General features: G+C 52.8%; 2 protein-coding genes across 5 annotated transcripts; one reads left to right on the forward strand and one right to left on the reverse strand.

Moving 5' to 3' along the window:
• Window positions 1–1,950: 1,950 nt before the first annotated feature.
• PLAGL2 (PLAG1 like zinc finger 2) lies at window positions 1,951–11,273 on the reverse strand. Of its 3 annotated transcripts, none has more exons than XM_040576339.1 (4): window positions 11,135–11,270; window positions 8,498–8,725; window positions 6,745–7,139; window positions 1,951–5,816 (listed from the first exon to the last, which is right to left on the reverse strand). In XM_040576339.1, the coding sequence occupies exons 3-4, from the start codon at window positions 7,005–7,007 to the stop codon at window positions 4,595–4,597; spliced, it is 1,485 nt and encodes a 494-aa protein (XP_040432273.1). In that variant the 5' UTR covers window positions 7,008–7,139; window positions 8,498–8,725; window positions 11,135–11,270; the 3' UTR covers window positions 1,951–4,594. The 3 variants fall into 3 exon arrangements, with proteins under 3 accessions (XP_040432273.1, XP_040432275.1, XP_040432274.1); XM_040576341.1 differs by lacking the exon at window positions 11,135–11,270 and adding an exon at window positions 9,222–10,246; XM_040576340.1 differs by having other exon boundaries at window positions 6,745–8,725; window positions 11,135–11,273.
• Window positions 11,242–14,734, forward strand: POFUT1 (protein O-fucosyltransferase 1). Of its 2 annotated transcripts, XM_040576343.1 has the most exons (7): window positions 11,251–11,469; window positions 11,577–11,698; window positions 12,060–12,242; window positions 12,824–12,936; window positions 13,394–13,586; window positions 13,844–14,086; window positions 14,209–14,734. In XM_040576343.1, the coding sequence occupies exons 1-7, from the start codon at window positions 11,340–11,342 to the stop codon at window positions 14,395–14,397; spliced, it is 1,173 nt and encodes a 390-aa protein (XP_040432277.1). In that variant the 5' UTR covers window positions 11,251–11,339; the 3' UTR covers window positions 14,398–14,734. The 2 variants fall into 2 exon arrangements, with proteins under 2 accessions (XP_040432278.1, XP_040432277.1); XM_040576344.1 differs by lacking the exon at window positions 14,209–14,734 and having other exon boundaries at window positions 11,242–11,469; window positions 13,394–13,549; window positions 13,844–14,082.
• Window positions 14,735–14,789: the final 55 nt, after the last annotated feature.

The raw sequence follows: 14,789 nt of genomic DNA on the forward strand, positions 1-14,789 counted from the left end.
AGGGATTTTTAACGGCGAACTGCAGGAAATCTTCCAAGCAGCTGCTATTCACCTGTCAGCAAGGAAGGAATTAAAGAACAAAGAGCTGAGCTCCCAACAAAAGTACTGAAATCATCAATCTACCAGAGGGAAAAAAGGGATTCCCATTGAAGTGACAACATTTTTCAACACTGAGGCTAAAGAGCAGGCACTATTGTGAGACAGCTGAACAGGATCTGTCAAAACGCCGTACGTGGACATTCTGTCAAGTGAAATTCAGTGGAAACAAATGCAAGTTAACATGTTGTTCCTTCATACAAATGGATTTTGAGCAAGCTGTAATCCCATGGGGAGAAAGATCTTCAGACTTTCACACAGCTCCAGAAATCTGAGCCTGGGAAGGGCTGGCTAGGTGAGTTAACCCTGCGCTGCCACAGAAGTGGCTCGTCCTGCGTATTTTCTAATGAGCAAGCTGGAATTGTTCTTATTTCAGTGGGACGCTGTGTCCTTGCCTTTTTGATAACTGAGGGACATTCTGATTTGTAATTGCTGGCGTTTGTGTCATGTCCTGCCCTATCACAGACTTGTGCTCTCCAATTGTATCTCAGGCATCTGCACAGTTCCTACAGGTCTTGAGCCCTCAAGTCGCCACACTTCAGAATATTTCTTTACTTAACTAAACCCTGCTGGCCAATTATTTGCTGTAGTTGCTCCTCTCGGGCTCAGTCTGTTGACACCTTTCTGACACAGACGTGCCTGGAATAAAGACAGCACAATGGGGGGGTCCAGGGGGCGCTCCCACTGAAGTCCACTCAGCACTTAAAATGCTCTGCATCTTTGGAGTCTGTCTTGTACTTAGTAGGCTAAGAGAATGAGAAGTCTGCTGGCGTAGCGTTTATTGCAGACAAGTCTCATCAGTTCTGCCAGAGCCATTCAGAGTTTTGCTCTCCTACAACTGGTGCTTAGTGTCTCAAATCTTGACACGTCTCTGCTGCCCTATTTCAGCGTAAGACCCAGCCTAGCTTGCCGTCTCCTACATTCATTTAGTCTCTGAAAATACTGCTTTAAAAGCTCCTCTCTTCTATCAAAGTATTTTGTGCCTCTCCAGGTGGCTTAATTTGTATTTGTCCTGTTTGACTTGCAGTGGTACCCAGCACCTGCAGCCCCGTACCCGTGGCCCTCAGCGGTCTGCCGCAGAAGAATGCGGGTCTGTAACCGTAAGGCTTGGTGCTGTGGTCGCTGACGCCGATGCTCTGGGTCTCTGGTTAAGGAACACTTCCACATTCACCATTTTTCCCTGCAGTCTCCCACTCCCCGTTAATCACGATGTTATGAGAGGAAGTAGCATGTTGACTTAAACCTCCCTAAACCTTGATTTAAAAGGAAAAAACCTTTCTGGGCTGAAACTTTTTATCGTCCTGTAACTATCGTAATGGGTACCGTTCCCTCGTGCATGAATAGCCTGTGCACGAACGGAACAATTGTCTGGGCTGTGCTGCAGCAAGCATCCTCACAGCATGGCAAGCACGACGCTGCATTTTACCTACAACTAGCACTAGCAAGAGCTTGTCTAAGCTGACTTCTACTGATTTTTCTAATAGCTCAGTACACGCCTCCTAAAGAATTTAGATTTAAGTGGCATATCTTAGATTGTCGTAGTCTTTTGTTACAATCAGCTAAAAGATGTTCACTGATCAGCTTCAGTAAATAATTCCTTTTGTGTACGCTCAGTATTTCAGGTGGAAGTAGACGCGGTAGTTTTAGACTGGCTGAGAAACTCCTTGCAAGTGCTAAGCTCTGCTGAGGAACAGAAATTTTGACTCCAGTTTCCAGTGTAAATATCTGGTATCAGCTTGTACATGCTGTCTGCAAACACGCTCCCCTTGCTGGTTTAACCTTTCATTTAATTAACAAATGTTACTGCAAGTCCAATCGTTAGCGTAGCTGTGGAAAGCAAATCACACATGCAAATAATAGCGAAATGAATTCCATTTATTCTTTGACAGACTACTGGTAGGAAAAAGATGCCTGGCTCTAAGTTTAGCTACCGCTGCTAAAGGAATTCCAGTGATGACATCTGTTGAGAGTACAATGCAGGCAAAAAGCAAGAAAGCTGAATACTCGGAAAGGGAAGAAGAAGGTGTGCGATGGCATTGCATAACTCTGCTACTCCTCACTTGCAGTAAGTGATCAGTTCTGGCCATTTATTTCTCAAAAAAAAATATCTCGACTGAAGACGGGGTAAGGCTTGCATATTATTGATAACGTTGAGAAACTCTTCAGTTTGCCAAGAGAAAAGCAGCAGGAGATGGGACTGAGGTATTCAGTGGTGGTAAACAGAAGACTAGCTGAAATGCCCTATTTACCTTTTCTATGTTAGAGAACAAGAAGGCACTCGTTGAACTTTGAAAGGCAACATCTTACAGTGGAGAAAAGGAAGTACTGCATTTAACTCAGGGAGATCATTGCCACAGGATATTGCTGAGGTAAATAAATCTTATATTACATTTTGATACAGAAGTATTATTTGCAGCATCGCTGGCTAACCTAAAACAAACGGTCTATGGTTTGGAGAATCAATGGATCACTAAGCAGTCCTTCTGGGAGGAATTACTAAACTAAATTAAAATAAAATTTGTGAGTAAAATGGAACGGGGACAAGCCCATAAAACGTGAGGCACGGCTGATGTCAGGCTGTGGGATCGGTGGCTCAGCAGAAGGTTAACGCGTCCTGACTGCAGCGGGTGTGCTCCGGGGAGCTGAGCAAGGGCAGTATCTGGCTTCACGGAAGGAGCTGGGGTAACAGAACAGAGGTAGATTTTGCATTTTCTGGATTTATAGAGAACAATATTGACAGATTTCCTGGTTTATATTGGCCTACAGTGGTTCCTGCATGCTGAGGTACAAGGATCTGCATGTCTGTAATCATAAACATGTACTACTGCACGGTGAGAGTGACCTCCACATGTCACTACTTCAATACAAGTGCCCAGGAAAATGAGAGCAGGAGACAAGACAATGCTAAATGACATCCAGCAGCTCGCTGCCACTTAGCAGTGTAACCCTTCTGCCCTCGGGAGGGAGACAGTCCGGGGAAGAATTTAAGAGGTGGGGCAGGGAGCAAGGGAAGCAGAACTTCAAGAGGCAAGGCTCAAAAAAAAAAAGAGAGAACAAAAAGGCCAGTGGAACCAAATCCTAAGTGAAAGGGTGACTGCAGGCCCAAACTCTCAGCATTTGTTGCAACTATTAGTGTTGGGAAAAATGCTTCAAATACAGTAACAGAGTGTAAATGAAGCTGGGACCAATTTTTCCTCCCAATTCCTTGCTGTTATCACCCTACGACAGAGGTTTAAAAAAAAATAAATCTATCTCTCGAGACTGCTTCGTAGATAAGCCAAAAGGGTACTGACCTCACTGAACTGTTGTGGTTAAAAAAAAAACACAAAACAAAAAAAAACAACCAACAAACAACAAACCAAACACTAGAAACTCGTACTCTGTTCCTCATCTCAAGGGAACCCGTGGAGCGAGGGCCTGAAGCTCGTTCCCACCCGTGCCTGGTCGGACGGTACTCAGTGCTGCTGCCCCCTCCTCACCCAGCTTCTTCACATGCTTTGGTTTCCAGAACAGATGCACGATCTGTTTGCCTGCGGGAGATACTTAAAAGGGCTTTATCCATACACCACAAAAACAAGCTAAGTTCTGCGAGCTGCTCCATCCCCTTGACACGTGGGTAGTCAGAGAAAATACACAGGAAGCTGCTGCCTGCAGGGGCAGAGGCTGAAATGGTCCGAAAAAGCAGTGTATTTCCCCATGGGGGAAGAACGTGATAAGTGAAGAGAAATCAGTGCAACCTGACTTCCTCGTGTAAACAGTGTTCTAGCTACACCAGATATAAAGCCAGTGTATCCTGGTGCCTCCTATGGTTGTAACGGTGGGGACAGATTTGCATTGTGTAAACAAAGGTCACTGTAATGAGTTGAACCTAACGGCTCCGCAAAGAAGAATGAGGTGACGTGAGCTGAATTCTCCATGTAAACGGTCTCGGTGCTTAACACTGACGTGGAGTAAGCTGTATTCGGTGGAGTAAGCTGTATGAGGTGATGGGATGAGAGGTAGTGGGGAAGGACAGCCTCCTCCCCGTTGGCTTCATACACAGCGGGTGTCCTGACTTCTCCTTCTCCGTGTGAAGGTATTGGCTGTTTTGCCAGAACTGCAGTGTCGTAACATGAAATGGAAGCTGGACTCTTCAAAAGTTTAGCCCCGGATGAAAGAGTCTCAACTCCTTCTCAGGGACGATCCCTTCCCAAAGAGGAACATAGCTCCAGGATCTCAGGGAAGGTCAGTGCTAAGTGTGGCTCCTGATTCACAGATTAAGAATTAGATAAAATATATCCAGTCTATTAGCTGAAAACTTCTTGCTGTACAGGACTGGGACTTGCATGGGGATCTCTGCTGTTCCAGTCTACAAGTGCTCCCTCCAGAGATCAGAAACCTCCTGTCTGAAACAGCTTTGCAAAGCTTTCGCACCCCAAAGGGAAGTAAGAGTTGTGCGTTTTTAAGGCTCTCCACAGAAGGGTGACTGAAAGATCTGTTCTCCAGTGCTATTTTCAGCTTATTGGAACGCCTGGTGGAAACGTGGCAGCGTGGTTGTGCTCAAGCTGGAGGTGAAGACGGGGGGCAATGAATGAAGGGGCCCAAAGTTCAGGGAGGCCCCAGCTCCAGGAGATTCTTGAGGTTGATGTTGCAAAGTGGTAAGCAGTGGCTGCGTCTCCCCCTGTGAGTAGCCCATGACCAATCCCCCTGAAGACACAGGTGGATTGCAAGGAGGAAGATTTAGGGGGAGGAAGCCAAGAAGATGAGAAAAGTCCATGTTAGCAGCACAGAGAGCCTCTGAAAGGTTAGCAGGGCTCTTGGAAAGCAAAGCCTCGTCCAGAGGGGGTGGCTGAGGCGAAGAGGACTGAGGCTCACCAGACGAGAGAGACAGGCTGCCAGGGAAGTCTGACAAAAAGCTGTCCACCTCTACTTTGGGTAGTTTCTCAGGCAAATATGAGGTAGATCCAAGCTGATACTTTGGAGGAGGTTGCGGTGGGGAGGAGATGGGAGAAGAAGACTCCAGAGGATAACTCATTCCCATTGGAAGAGAATTAGGAACCAAAGAATGGGGCATTCCTGAGCTTGGCATGGTTTGGAGATGCGTGCTGTACATGCCCACGGGCAGCATGCCAGGGAAGCTCTTACCACCTATCATGTCTCTGGATGCCATACACAGGACGGGACTCAGCTCTTCTTTTACTGCTACAGACGAGCTGCAGCTTAGGAGACCCAGCATGTCCACGGGCTCCGTCTTAATCTTCAGCAGTTCCTGGGAGTGGCTTTTCTTCATGTGCCTGGTCAGATGATCCTTCCGCCCAAACCTCTGAGCGCAGTACTGGCACAGGAAATCCTTCCGCCCCGTGTGCACCACCAAGTGTCTCCGCACATCTTTCCGGGTGTAGAAGCGCCTGTCACAGTGGTCACACGGATGCTTCTTTTCCTTCGCCCCGCCAGAAGCCCGTCTAGAATGAGCTTTGAGGTGCTCCAGCAGGACTTGGGTACTTTCGAATGTCTGGAGGCATACCTTGCAGCTGAGGTCACCGCTGGCAGCCGCGTGCATGGCCAGGTGTCGCCTGAAACCAAGCTTGGTGTTGTAGTTCTTGCCACACTCGGGACAGTGGAGGGCCTCCTTGTTGGGATCGTGGGTCTGCAGGTGGTTGCGAAGGTGATCCTTCCGGTGAAACATCTTCTCGCAGTACATGCACTGATGAGGCTTCTGAGCAGAGTGAGTGGCCATATGCCTTTTGGGAGAAAAGCGGGAAAGTTTAGACTAGTGTCCAACCCCTACGAGAACACATGCTACTTTTTCAAAACGTTCCTTGCGTCCTACACTGTATGCCATAGAAATCCCAGGGGGCATTTTAACGCCACTAAGCGGTGCTGAACTGACAGCCTGGGCAGCAGTGACTCTCCAGGCACAGAAGCACGACATTTCGAGCCACGGTTAGGGTCTGTCTCAGCAGTTCCTGTCCTCCCTAGAACGCATCACCTCTGCGGACGGATACTTCAGTCACCTACTCAGCTCCTGTTCTCTGCTGAGGCTACCAAAGGGGGAAATGACAAAGAAAGTCGTAGTGGTTTAGGACAAGAAATGCTCGTCCGCTGATGAGATGGCTTCATTTCATCAGGAAGCATCGGACGGTGGCAATGTCTGTTGACGGCCACCGTGGACTGATTTTACCTTGGTATCTTATACTCTGACACTGTTCATCTAGTCTTCAAGTTCCTAACGATCACATCACTTAATTATTCTATTCTATATTTCAGTAGGTAAACAGGAGCTCTGCTTCTTCATGCTAGAGCAATGGTGCCATAGAAATGTTTCTGTGATTAAAGTTACAGAGGTAGGGCTTATGAAATGTGAATGCTATTCTTGCTTTTCTTTTTGGTTTTTAATCTGTGAACTTCACTTTCTGCTTCAATTTCCTCCTTAGTAAAACAGAAAACATCTTGAGCTCAGGATAAAGTATTATCTGAGGTTCTCTGGAAGGTGCTTAAAGAGATGCCAAGTATGGTAATGTCTGGGACTCAACTGCTTCGCAAGGTAACAAGGGCATTCCCCCTCCTCCACCTTCTCAGAAATTCAATCAAAAAAACATGATGGAGGGGTTTTCCCCTCTCTTCTGGCAGAGGAGCATTGTTCTGCAGAGGCACTCAGCAGTTACCTACCTATACAGCTTGTACTTAGAAGCAAAGGCTTTGCCACAGTGCAGCTGGGGGCAGTTGTACGGTCGCTGCTCGGTATGAGAAAGCGTGTGAGTTCTCAGCTTGTCCACGTTAGTGAAGGAGGTCTCTGATATTTCACATTGGCATTTTCCCTGACTTTCAGTCTCTTCACCTCTTGGCCTGGGAACTAATTTCCAGCCTGTCTCTTCCTCCTCCTGCTTTGCATCTTGAATCCAGTTGGGAACACTGGGAAAAAATGCCGTCATGGCAGGCCTAGTGGAACACGGCCATGTCAAGCAGAACTCGAGCCTGCAGGCGTCTTGCCGTGACGTTGTCTGGGTGCAGTTTCAGTTGGAACCCTCTGTGACCAAACTGCTTTAACAGCAAAACATCATCATCTGGAATCACAGAAGAGTTGGTGTTAACCCACTACATCTTCCACCTGAGCACGCAAACGCGGGTGAGCATCAGCAAGCGCGACAAATGCGCGAAGGCGCTCGTGCTGCACGTTCACAGACATGGGGAATTCCCAGCTCCAGAATACGCCTGGTTCTTTCCTCTCTTAACCCCTGTTCCGTCTCCCTGAATAAAGAGCCAGCGTTACCTGCTGCGTGCATTTTCTCCTGAAATAGGTGGGTTTGCCTCTGGAGCCCTAAATACCTCGCCTTTCCCAGCATCTTTTGCAGAGCGTTCCTCATCCCCTTTTTTCACGTTCTTCATGTCTACTCTCCCTTGCTCTTGCTCTTTGCTCCCCTGGGCCAGAAATTTAAGGTATTTATTATTTCTTTTTTCATCCACTCTCCTACCAACACACTGCACTAGCAAGACCGTCTCCCAGCAAACCAATCTGCGTTGCCCCACGCGGGCGAACAGGGCTGTGGAAGAAAGCTTGGTGCTATCAGCACCGTCACACAGCTACCTCTTTCAGGAAGGCAGCAGGTGCTACTTCTCTTGAGGGCGCGATAAGTCACTGTCATTTCTCTTTTCTTCTGTGGGGCAAATTCTGCCTCTCTGTATTCCAAGTTTTCTACAGTAATAAACATATTTTTTTTCTTTTACACCCTTATCCATCGATATGGAACTTCAAACTATCACCCACTCAACCAAACACACCTCCTGCATCCTCTTAATCTATGGCGATTCTCTGCTGGCTTTTATGTAGAAGAAAATCTCTCCTGATCTCTGCCAGCGGGCTGTTCTTGGGTTGCGTTTGTCTTGTTGGCAGAGTACTGCATTTCTGTCAGGTTCTACCAGCACTTACACCAGTACGTGGTGAGATGGAATAAAAACCTCAGAAAAGCTCTCTCTCGCTGAATTTAGCTACCTAAGAAACTTCTTAAAATAGCATCAAACCCTCAAGCTCTTTCTCACTCCATGATTGCTTCAGAGGGAGGAACTTCCTGCCTGCACATCAACAAGAGTGCCAGTTGTGGGCAGGATGTGCAACTGCGAGGGAACTAACCAACCCCCATTAAGAGAGGGCACCGCGGAACGTTATAAATAGCTGAAATAACAATAACGGCAGCCACACAATCAATCCCGATACCGCGAGCCGTTCCCTCGGGGTGGAAAACACCGGGAAACGGGATGGCTCCAAGACAATGTGTCACTGCGTAGGAGGTGTGGAAACGTCCGTTAGGAACAGGATTCAGGTTTGGGCAGGCTGAATCTACGCAGGCAGAGCACGACAAAAAAGGACTGGGATTGCTGAGCGCCACTTTGGTACAACACAGCGTGACGTGGCGGCTGCTCCTACCCTTTAGGCTGCAGGAATCCCGTGTTTCGGAGCGGTCTGTCTTTGTTGGCGTGTAGGACTGCCAGTATTTCACCTCTGTATGATGAGATGGGTGCCGAAAGTGATAAATGTTCTCTGTCTCCTGCGTCAGGGCTGCGTACACGTTCCAGGACTCTCTGCCACTTCCTCCAGGTATTTGCTTATTTCCCTCCGCACGAGCTCAGCCATCTGTGCCAGTTTCAAAGCTACCTGAAAGAAGACAAAATTTGAACTTTGCTGTCTTCAACAGCAAGGTGCACAAACTACCTGTTGCCTTCGGAGCAAAAATCCAAATACAAATGAGTTAAGACGTGATAATTTCTGTATTTGATTACTGTTAAACTTCATGAACCTTCCTTAAAAACTGTAAGATTCTTGCACGAAGAAGGACTCTGCCTACTGAGTCTAATTCTAAAGGCACGTCATGGGACACCGACAGCTGCAGAGTGAGAAAGAAGAAAAAAAAACACAAGATGAGGGTCTGGCACAGTATCAATGAAAACTCTTCAGCAGCTTGGTTCACCTAAAAGTAACGGCATAAGCATAGTGACACGGCTCTTTGGAAGGTTAACAACACAACTCACACGTGGCTAGAAAACTCTGTGGGATCTCTACGTTCATATTTAGAATGGCTTTCTTAGCAGCACTTCCCTAAACTCTGTAGCCACCAGAGAGAAACAGCCACCGCGGCGTGGAAACACTTAACCTGTGCTTGATCACAGCAGTAGTGCCAGCACCGGGAGCCTGTTTGTCTTACACAGCCCTTGAAAAACACTTCCAGCCTATGAATTTTCAGAAATCTCAAGTAAGATCGTTACAGAAAACTCCCACCAGAAGGATTTTCCTCTGTTTCAGTTCTACAGAGGTTGAGAGGTTGTCAGAGTGAACAGCAAGCTGGAAAAAAATACGATCCACCTGAGGGCTGGATCCCCACTGGCTGCCAACGTACACGAAATATTTCACTGCTGCGCACATCGGGTTTGTGCAAATTCATCTAGAAGGCATCGTAGAAGCTGATGGACCGTGTGCGATCCCAGCCAGCTGTCACTGTACAGAGCGCAGTGAGAGACGTCCGAGTTAGTGGGTGGTACAAAAAGCTCTCAGGCGTCACAGCAAGTCCCTGCCCTAGAGTCCCCCACCTGCTCTGACAGTTTCTTCCAGTGGTTAAACCTCCTCCAGGCAGGGTTTGTTACCGAGTACTCGAGCAGCGTCTGCCCCTAGAGAGCCCTCTGGTCACAGAGCCGTGCTGGGAACCACACCGGGGAGCTGACCCGGGTTAAAGACGACCGGGCAACACCAAAAGGAGCCTGGGTCGGTTCTCTGACCTGGCCCACAGCAAAGCTGCGCTGCAGCGGGGACGGTGGGACAGGAGGCCTGGCTGACGGGTCCCCACGCCTCGCAGCTGCAGCTCCTCTTCTCTAACAGGCACCCCTGGTGTGCAGTTCGGATCGCTCCATCCCCGGCTTCTGCCTGCTGTCTCACCGCGCCTTTGCTAAGGAGCTGCTCCAGCGCTGCCCCTTTTCCTCCCGCGCACGGGCGGCTGCGCTCACACTCACGGTGGGACCGGCGAGGTCGGCCTCGGGACTCCCAGGTCCCCTTCGTCCCCCCTTCCTTCTGCACTGCCCTGGCCCAGCTGTTCTACAGCAGTGCGCCTGAGGAGCTCGCCCTGCTGAAAAGCCGCTTATTCTTTAATTTGCCCTCCCCCAGCCAGATGAGCCCCCCCGTCCTAAGTTGTGCAAGCTTCCACCTGCTCGGCGACCCGGCCGAGCTGAGGGCTGCAGCCGGTGGGAGCCCAGCGCCGGGCAGGGGCCCGGAGCTCAGCGCAGCCCCTGCGGTGCCCCAAGGCCTGGCAGCCCGGCGCCAGCCCCCCCGGGCCCGAGCTCTCCCCTCGCTTACGGACGCTGCTGGGGCTGAGCGGGGGCAGAGCGCCGGGAGCTGCCCCGGCACCGCAGCGCGGAGCAAATCACAACGAAACCCCCCGGCTTCTCCGCGCTGGGTTCCGACCCAGCCCCGCCGCGGTTCGCTTCCAGACCCCGAGTCCCCGCTGCCGCTTTCCTCAGCCGTTTCCCCGCGAATTTATTATTATTGATCAGTATTTACGTTTAAAGGCAGACCGGAGCCGGACGCGGCCGTCGGGCACCTGCTCCCCCAAGGCCACCCCGCGCCGCTTCCCTCCCTCCCTCCGTCCCCACGGCCCCGGTGTCGCCCCGGCCGGCCCCGCGCCGACCCGCGCCCTCCCGGCCCGGTGCCTCCCGGCGCGTCCCCACCGCGGCCGCCCCCGTCCCGCCGCCCCCACGACGCCCCCGCGGAGCGCCCCCGAGCCGCAGCCCCGTGCCCGGTGCTGGGTGCTCTGCCCGAGGCCTCCCCGGTGCCCCCGGGCCCTCACGGGCGGGCGGGCGGGCGGCAGCGACCGGGGGGGGGGACCGCGGGGGGGGGGGGGCGGGGCCGTGCTCCCGGGGCGCTGCCGGTACCGGGGGCCCTCAGGTGCCGCCCCCCCGTGCCCACGGGCAGCCCCGGGAGGAGGAGGAGGAGGAGGAGGAGGAGGAGGAGGAGGAGGGGGAGGAGGGGGGGGGAGGAAGGAGCCGGTGCCGCCCCCGCCCCGCCCCCCCCCGCACTCACCCCGCTCCCCCGGGCCCCGCCAGGCGCGGCTCCGGCGCAGGCCGCGGCGGCCCCATTGTGCGGGGCATTGTGGGAGTGACGTCGGGGCCCGCCGCCGCCGCCGCCTCGATGGTGCCCGCGCCCCGCTAGAGCGGCCGGGGCCGCGGGGCCGCGGGGCACGCCGGGAAGGGGACGGCCTCCCGCAGACCTCCCGCCCTCCGCCGCCATGGCGCCGCCGCCGCCGCCTCTCGCCGCCCTCCTCCTCCTCTTTCTCCTCCTCCTCCTGCTGCCGCCGCCGCCGCCGGCAGCCGGTGCCTGGGACGCGGCCGGGTACCTGCTGTACTGCCCCTGCATGGGTGAGGCCCTCCCGCCGCCCTCCCCACCCCTGCCCGCCGCCGCCGGGGTCCGGTGGGGCGGAGGAGGCTGAGGCCTAGGCCCGTTCCCCCCCCCTCCCCCCCCTCAGGCCGCTTCGGGAACCAGGCCGAGCACCTGCTGGGCGCCCTCGCCTTCGCCCGAGCCCTCAACCGCACGCTGGCCGTGCCGCCGTGGATCGAGTACCGGCACCACCGGCCGCCATACACCAACGTGAGCGCCGGGGGGGGGAACCGGGTGGGGAACCGGGGGGAGCACCCGGGGGAACCGGGAGGGACGGGGGGGGAGCACCCGGGGGAACCGGGAGGGACGGGGGGGGAACCGGGGGGAGCACCGGGGGGGGAGCACCGGGGGGAACCGGGGGGGGGACCGGGGGGAGCACCGGGGTGTGGGGACCGGGGGGGAGCACCCGAGGGAACTGGGAGGGACCGGGGGGAGCACTGGAGGGGAGAACCGGGGAGGGCATCAGGGGGAGCGCCGGGGGACCAGGGGGCAGGGCATGGGCCTGGCCTCGAGGCTCCGGGGGCTCTGCTCGGGGCCGGCCCCGCGGTGAGGCCCCGCGTGCCGCCCGCAGCTGCACGTCCCCTACGAGCAGTACTTCAGGCTGCAGCCGCTGCTGCGCTACCACCGCGTGCTGAGCCTCGAGGAGTTCATGGCGGAGCTGGCGCCGCGGCACTGGCCGCCCGGGGAGCGCGTGGCGTACTGCTTCGAGGCGGCGGCGCAGAGGAGCGCGGACAGGAGCAGCTGTCCCATGAAGGTAAGGGCCTCCCTCCCGCAGCTCGGTGCTGGGGGTGGTCAGGGGTGGCTGGCTCACCCAAGTCACCGTTCGTTCACAAACACGGGCCCCGAATCGCCACGAGCGACGTTCCCGTCACTGCTGATCTGTGCGCCTTGCTGCACCTTCCTGCCTTCCTCTGCCAGCAAATGCCCGGGGTTCGGGAAGGCTGTTTGTGCAAGTAGGGCTCACCTCTTCTGACCTGACTGTGACTGTAAGGAAAACAAGCCTGGAAGAAAAAATGCCCGTCTCCTACTGGTCCTTGCCTGGTTCCTGTCTGTGGTATAATTGTCCAACTGGTTTTAAAGTAACCTTTAAAATATTTAATGACTGTGGTGGTGGTGTTCTTTTAAAGCAGCCTTTGCGTTAGTTCTGAGTTAACTCTCTTTAACGTTTCACTCTCTCCTTCCCGTGGAACTGATACGGGACACACAGGCTGTTACGTTCGGTCTGTGCTCTTCCTGTAACGGAGGAACTCTTTGGCTCTGCAGCCCGGGATCTTGTTAGCTCACTCTCTCAGACCCCACGTGTGCACTGAGTGAGCGCTTGTCTCTCCTTTGCAGGATGGAAATCCCTTTGGCCCGTTCTGGGATCAGTTCAAGGTGGATTTTGATAAGTCTGAACTCTTCAAGGGAATCTCCTTCAGTCCTGCATACAAGGACCAGTGGATCCAAAGGTAGCGAGAAGCAGGGGAACTGTTGGCATGCCACTCTAAGCGTTTCGATTAACTCAGGAAAACAAAGCCGCAAGTGACTTTAGTCACATCGATATGGTTGGGTGACAATTGTTCTAGCCTGGGATGAAAACACAAGCTGTCATTGCTAGGTAGCTCGTTGTTACGTGTATCGGATTCTTACCTTTTTGTCTGTCAAAGAATACTAATTAATTTGTTACTGGGTGGGAGGTAAAATGTGCTATCGGAGTTCTGCTCCGCTGTTCTGTTCCCACGGCAAAACGGTTCGGACCTGTCTTGTGTAAATCCGGAGCAGTAGGTGCTGTGTGTTTCAGGCTGTTCGTAGTTTCCATTCTTACCTTCCCAAAACTTGTACTCAGCAGTCCTTGCGCAAGGTTATGCGTGCAAGGTTGTTACACTCCCATCTGTTTGATGTTTTTGATTTGTTCCCCCCCCCCAGGTTTCCACCATCTGAGCACCCCGTACTTGCCTTACCCGGGGCTCCAGCCCAGTTCCCGGTCCTAGAGGAGCACCGCCCCCTCCAGAAGTACATCGTGTGGTCTGACGAAATGGTGAAGAAAGGAGACGCCTACATTCATTCCCTGCTGGTTAGGCCGTATGTAGGAATTCACCTGAGGATCGGCTCGGATTGGGTATGGTTCGGTGCGGGGCTCGTTGCTGTAGGTGGGTGGCTAACACCGTGGAAAAGCTGTTGGAGTAGAAGCTGCCCTTCTGGGACGGAAGCCTGAACCCTGCCTGCATTCAGTAACTCGCTGCGTTTCGCTGCTAGAGGTGCTGTTGGGATTCCTCCCTCAGACAGACCGTAACGCTGCTGGTAGGGGTGGGGGGCTTGGTAGTGCGTTCTTGCAGCGTTTCCTTTCAAACGTGATATTTTCTCTTCTTCCAACAGAAAAATGCTTGTAACATGTTAAAGGACGGGACAGCCGGGTCCCACTTCATGGCGTCACCTCAGTGCGTGGGCTATGACCGAAGCACGGCTGTGCCCCTCACCATGGACATGTGCCTGCCGGACCTCAAAGAGATCAAACGTGCCCTCAAGCTGTGGGTGAAAAAGACGGAAGCTAAATCTGTTTATATTGCTACTGATTCCGAGCCCTACGCAAAGGAAATACAGCAGTTCTTCCAAGGAAAGGTAAAGCTTCTGGAAACTTACTCCAGCAGGAGTGCTTTAATAAAAGCTGGCGTTATGCTGAGACATTTGGATTGTAATAACAGATGACTGGGTTAATTTACGTTCCTTGCTTTTCTCTGCAGGTCAAAGTCGTAAGCCTGCAGCCGGAGGTGGCTCAGATCGATTTGTATATTCTTGGCCAGTCCGATCACTTCATCGGGAACTGCGTCTCTTCCTTCACTGCCTTCGTAAAAAGAGAGCGTGACGTGCATGGAAAACCCTCTTCGTTTTTTGGCATGGACCACCCGCCGAGGTTACGGGATGAGTTCTGACCAAAAGAGGAACAGGCTTGATAGTTCTCAGAGCTCTGAGCGCGGTACCTCGCTGAGGGACCACTCGGGTGCTAACGGTGTTCTCCGCTGTGCAGAGCACACTGCCGGGCTGCCGCACGCCTGTTTCCAGCTCCTGGGTACTCCTCACAGTCACTCTTCTGTCTGACCTCTCTTCTGTGTTTCCAGGGCGATACCAGACAGAAAAGAAATTTTAAATCATGAAGTTTGTAGGAAACTGGAAACTGTAAACTATATGCATACAGTTCTTATGATGTAGTTTATATCTCTCTCCATCCTCATTTTTGGGGGTTTGCCAACAATTACAAAGAAGCTGCTCGGATTTCCTCTCTTTTGCCGTTAGTAATTTTATCTGGAGATGTTGAGAAGCTTCT

The sequence above is a fragment of the Cygnus olor genome, chromosome 16, assembly GCF_009769625.2.
Source record: "Cygnus olor isolate bCygOlo1 chromosome 16, bCygOlo1.pri.v2, whole genome shotgun sequence".
Lineage (NCBI taxonomy): Eukaryota > Metazoa > Chordata > Aves > Anseriformes > Anatidae > Cygnus > Cygnus olor.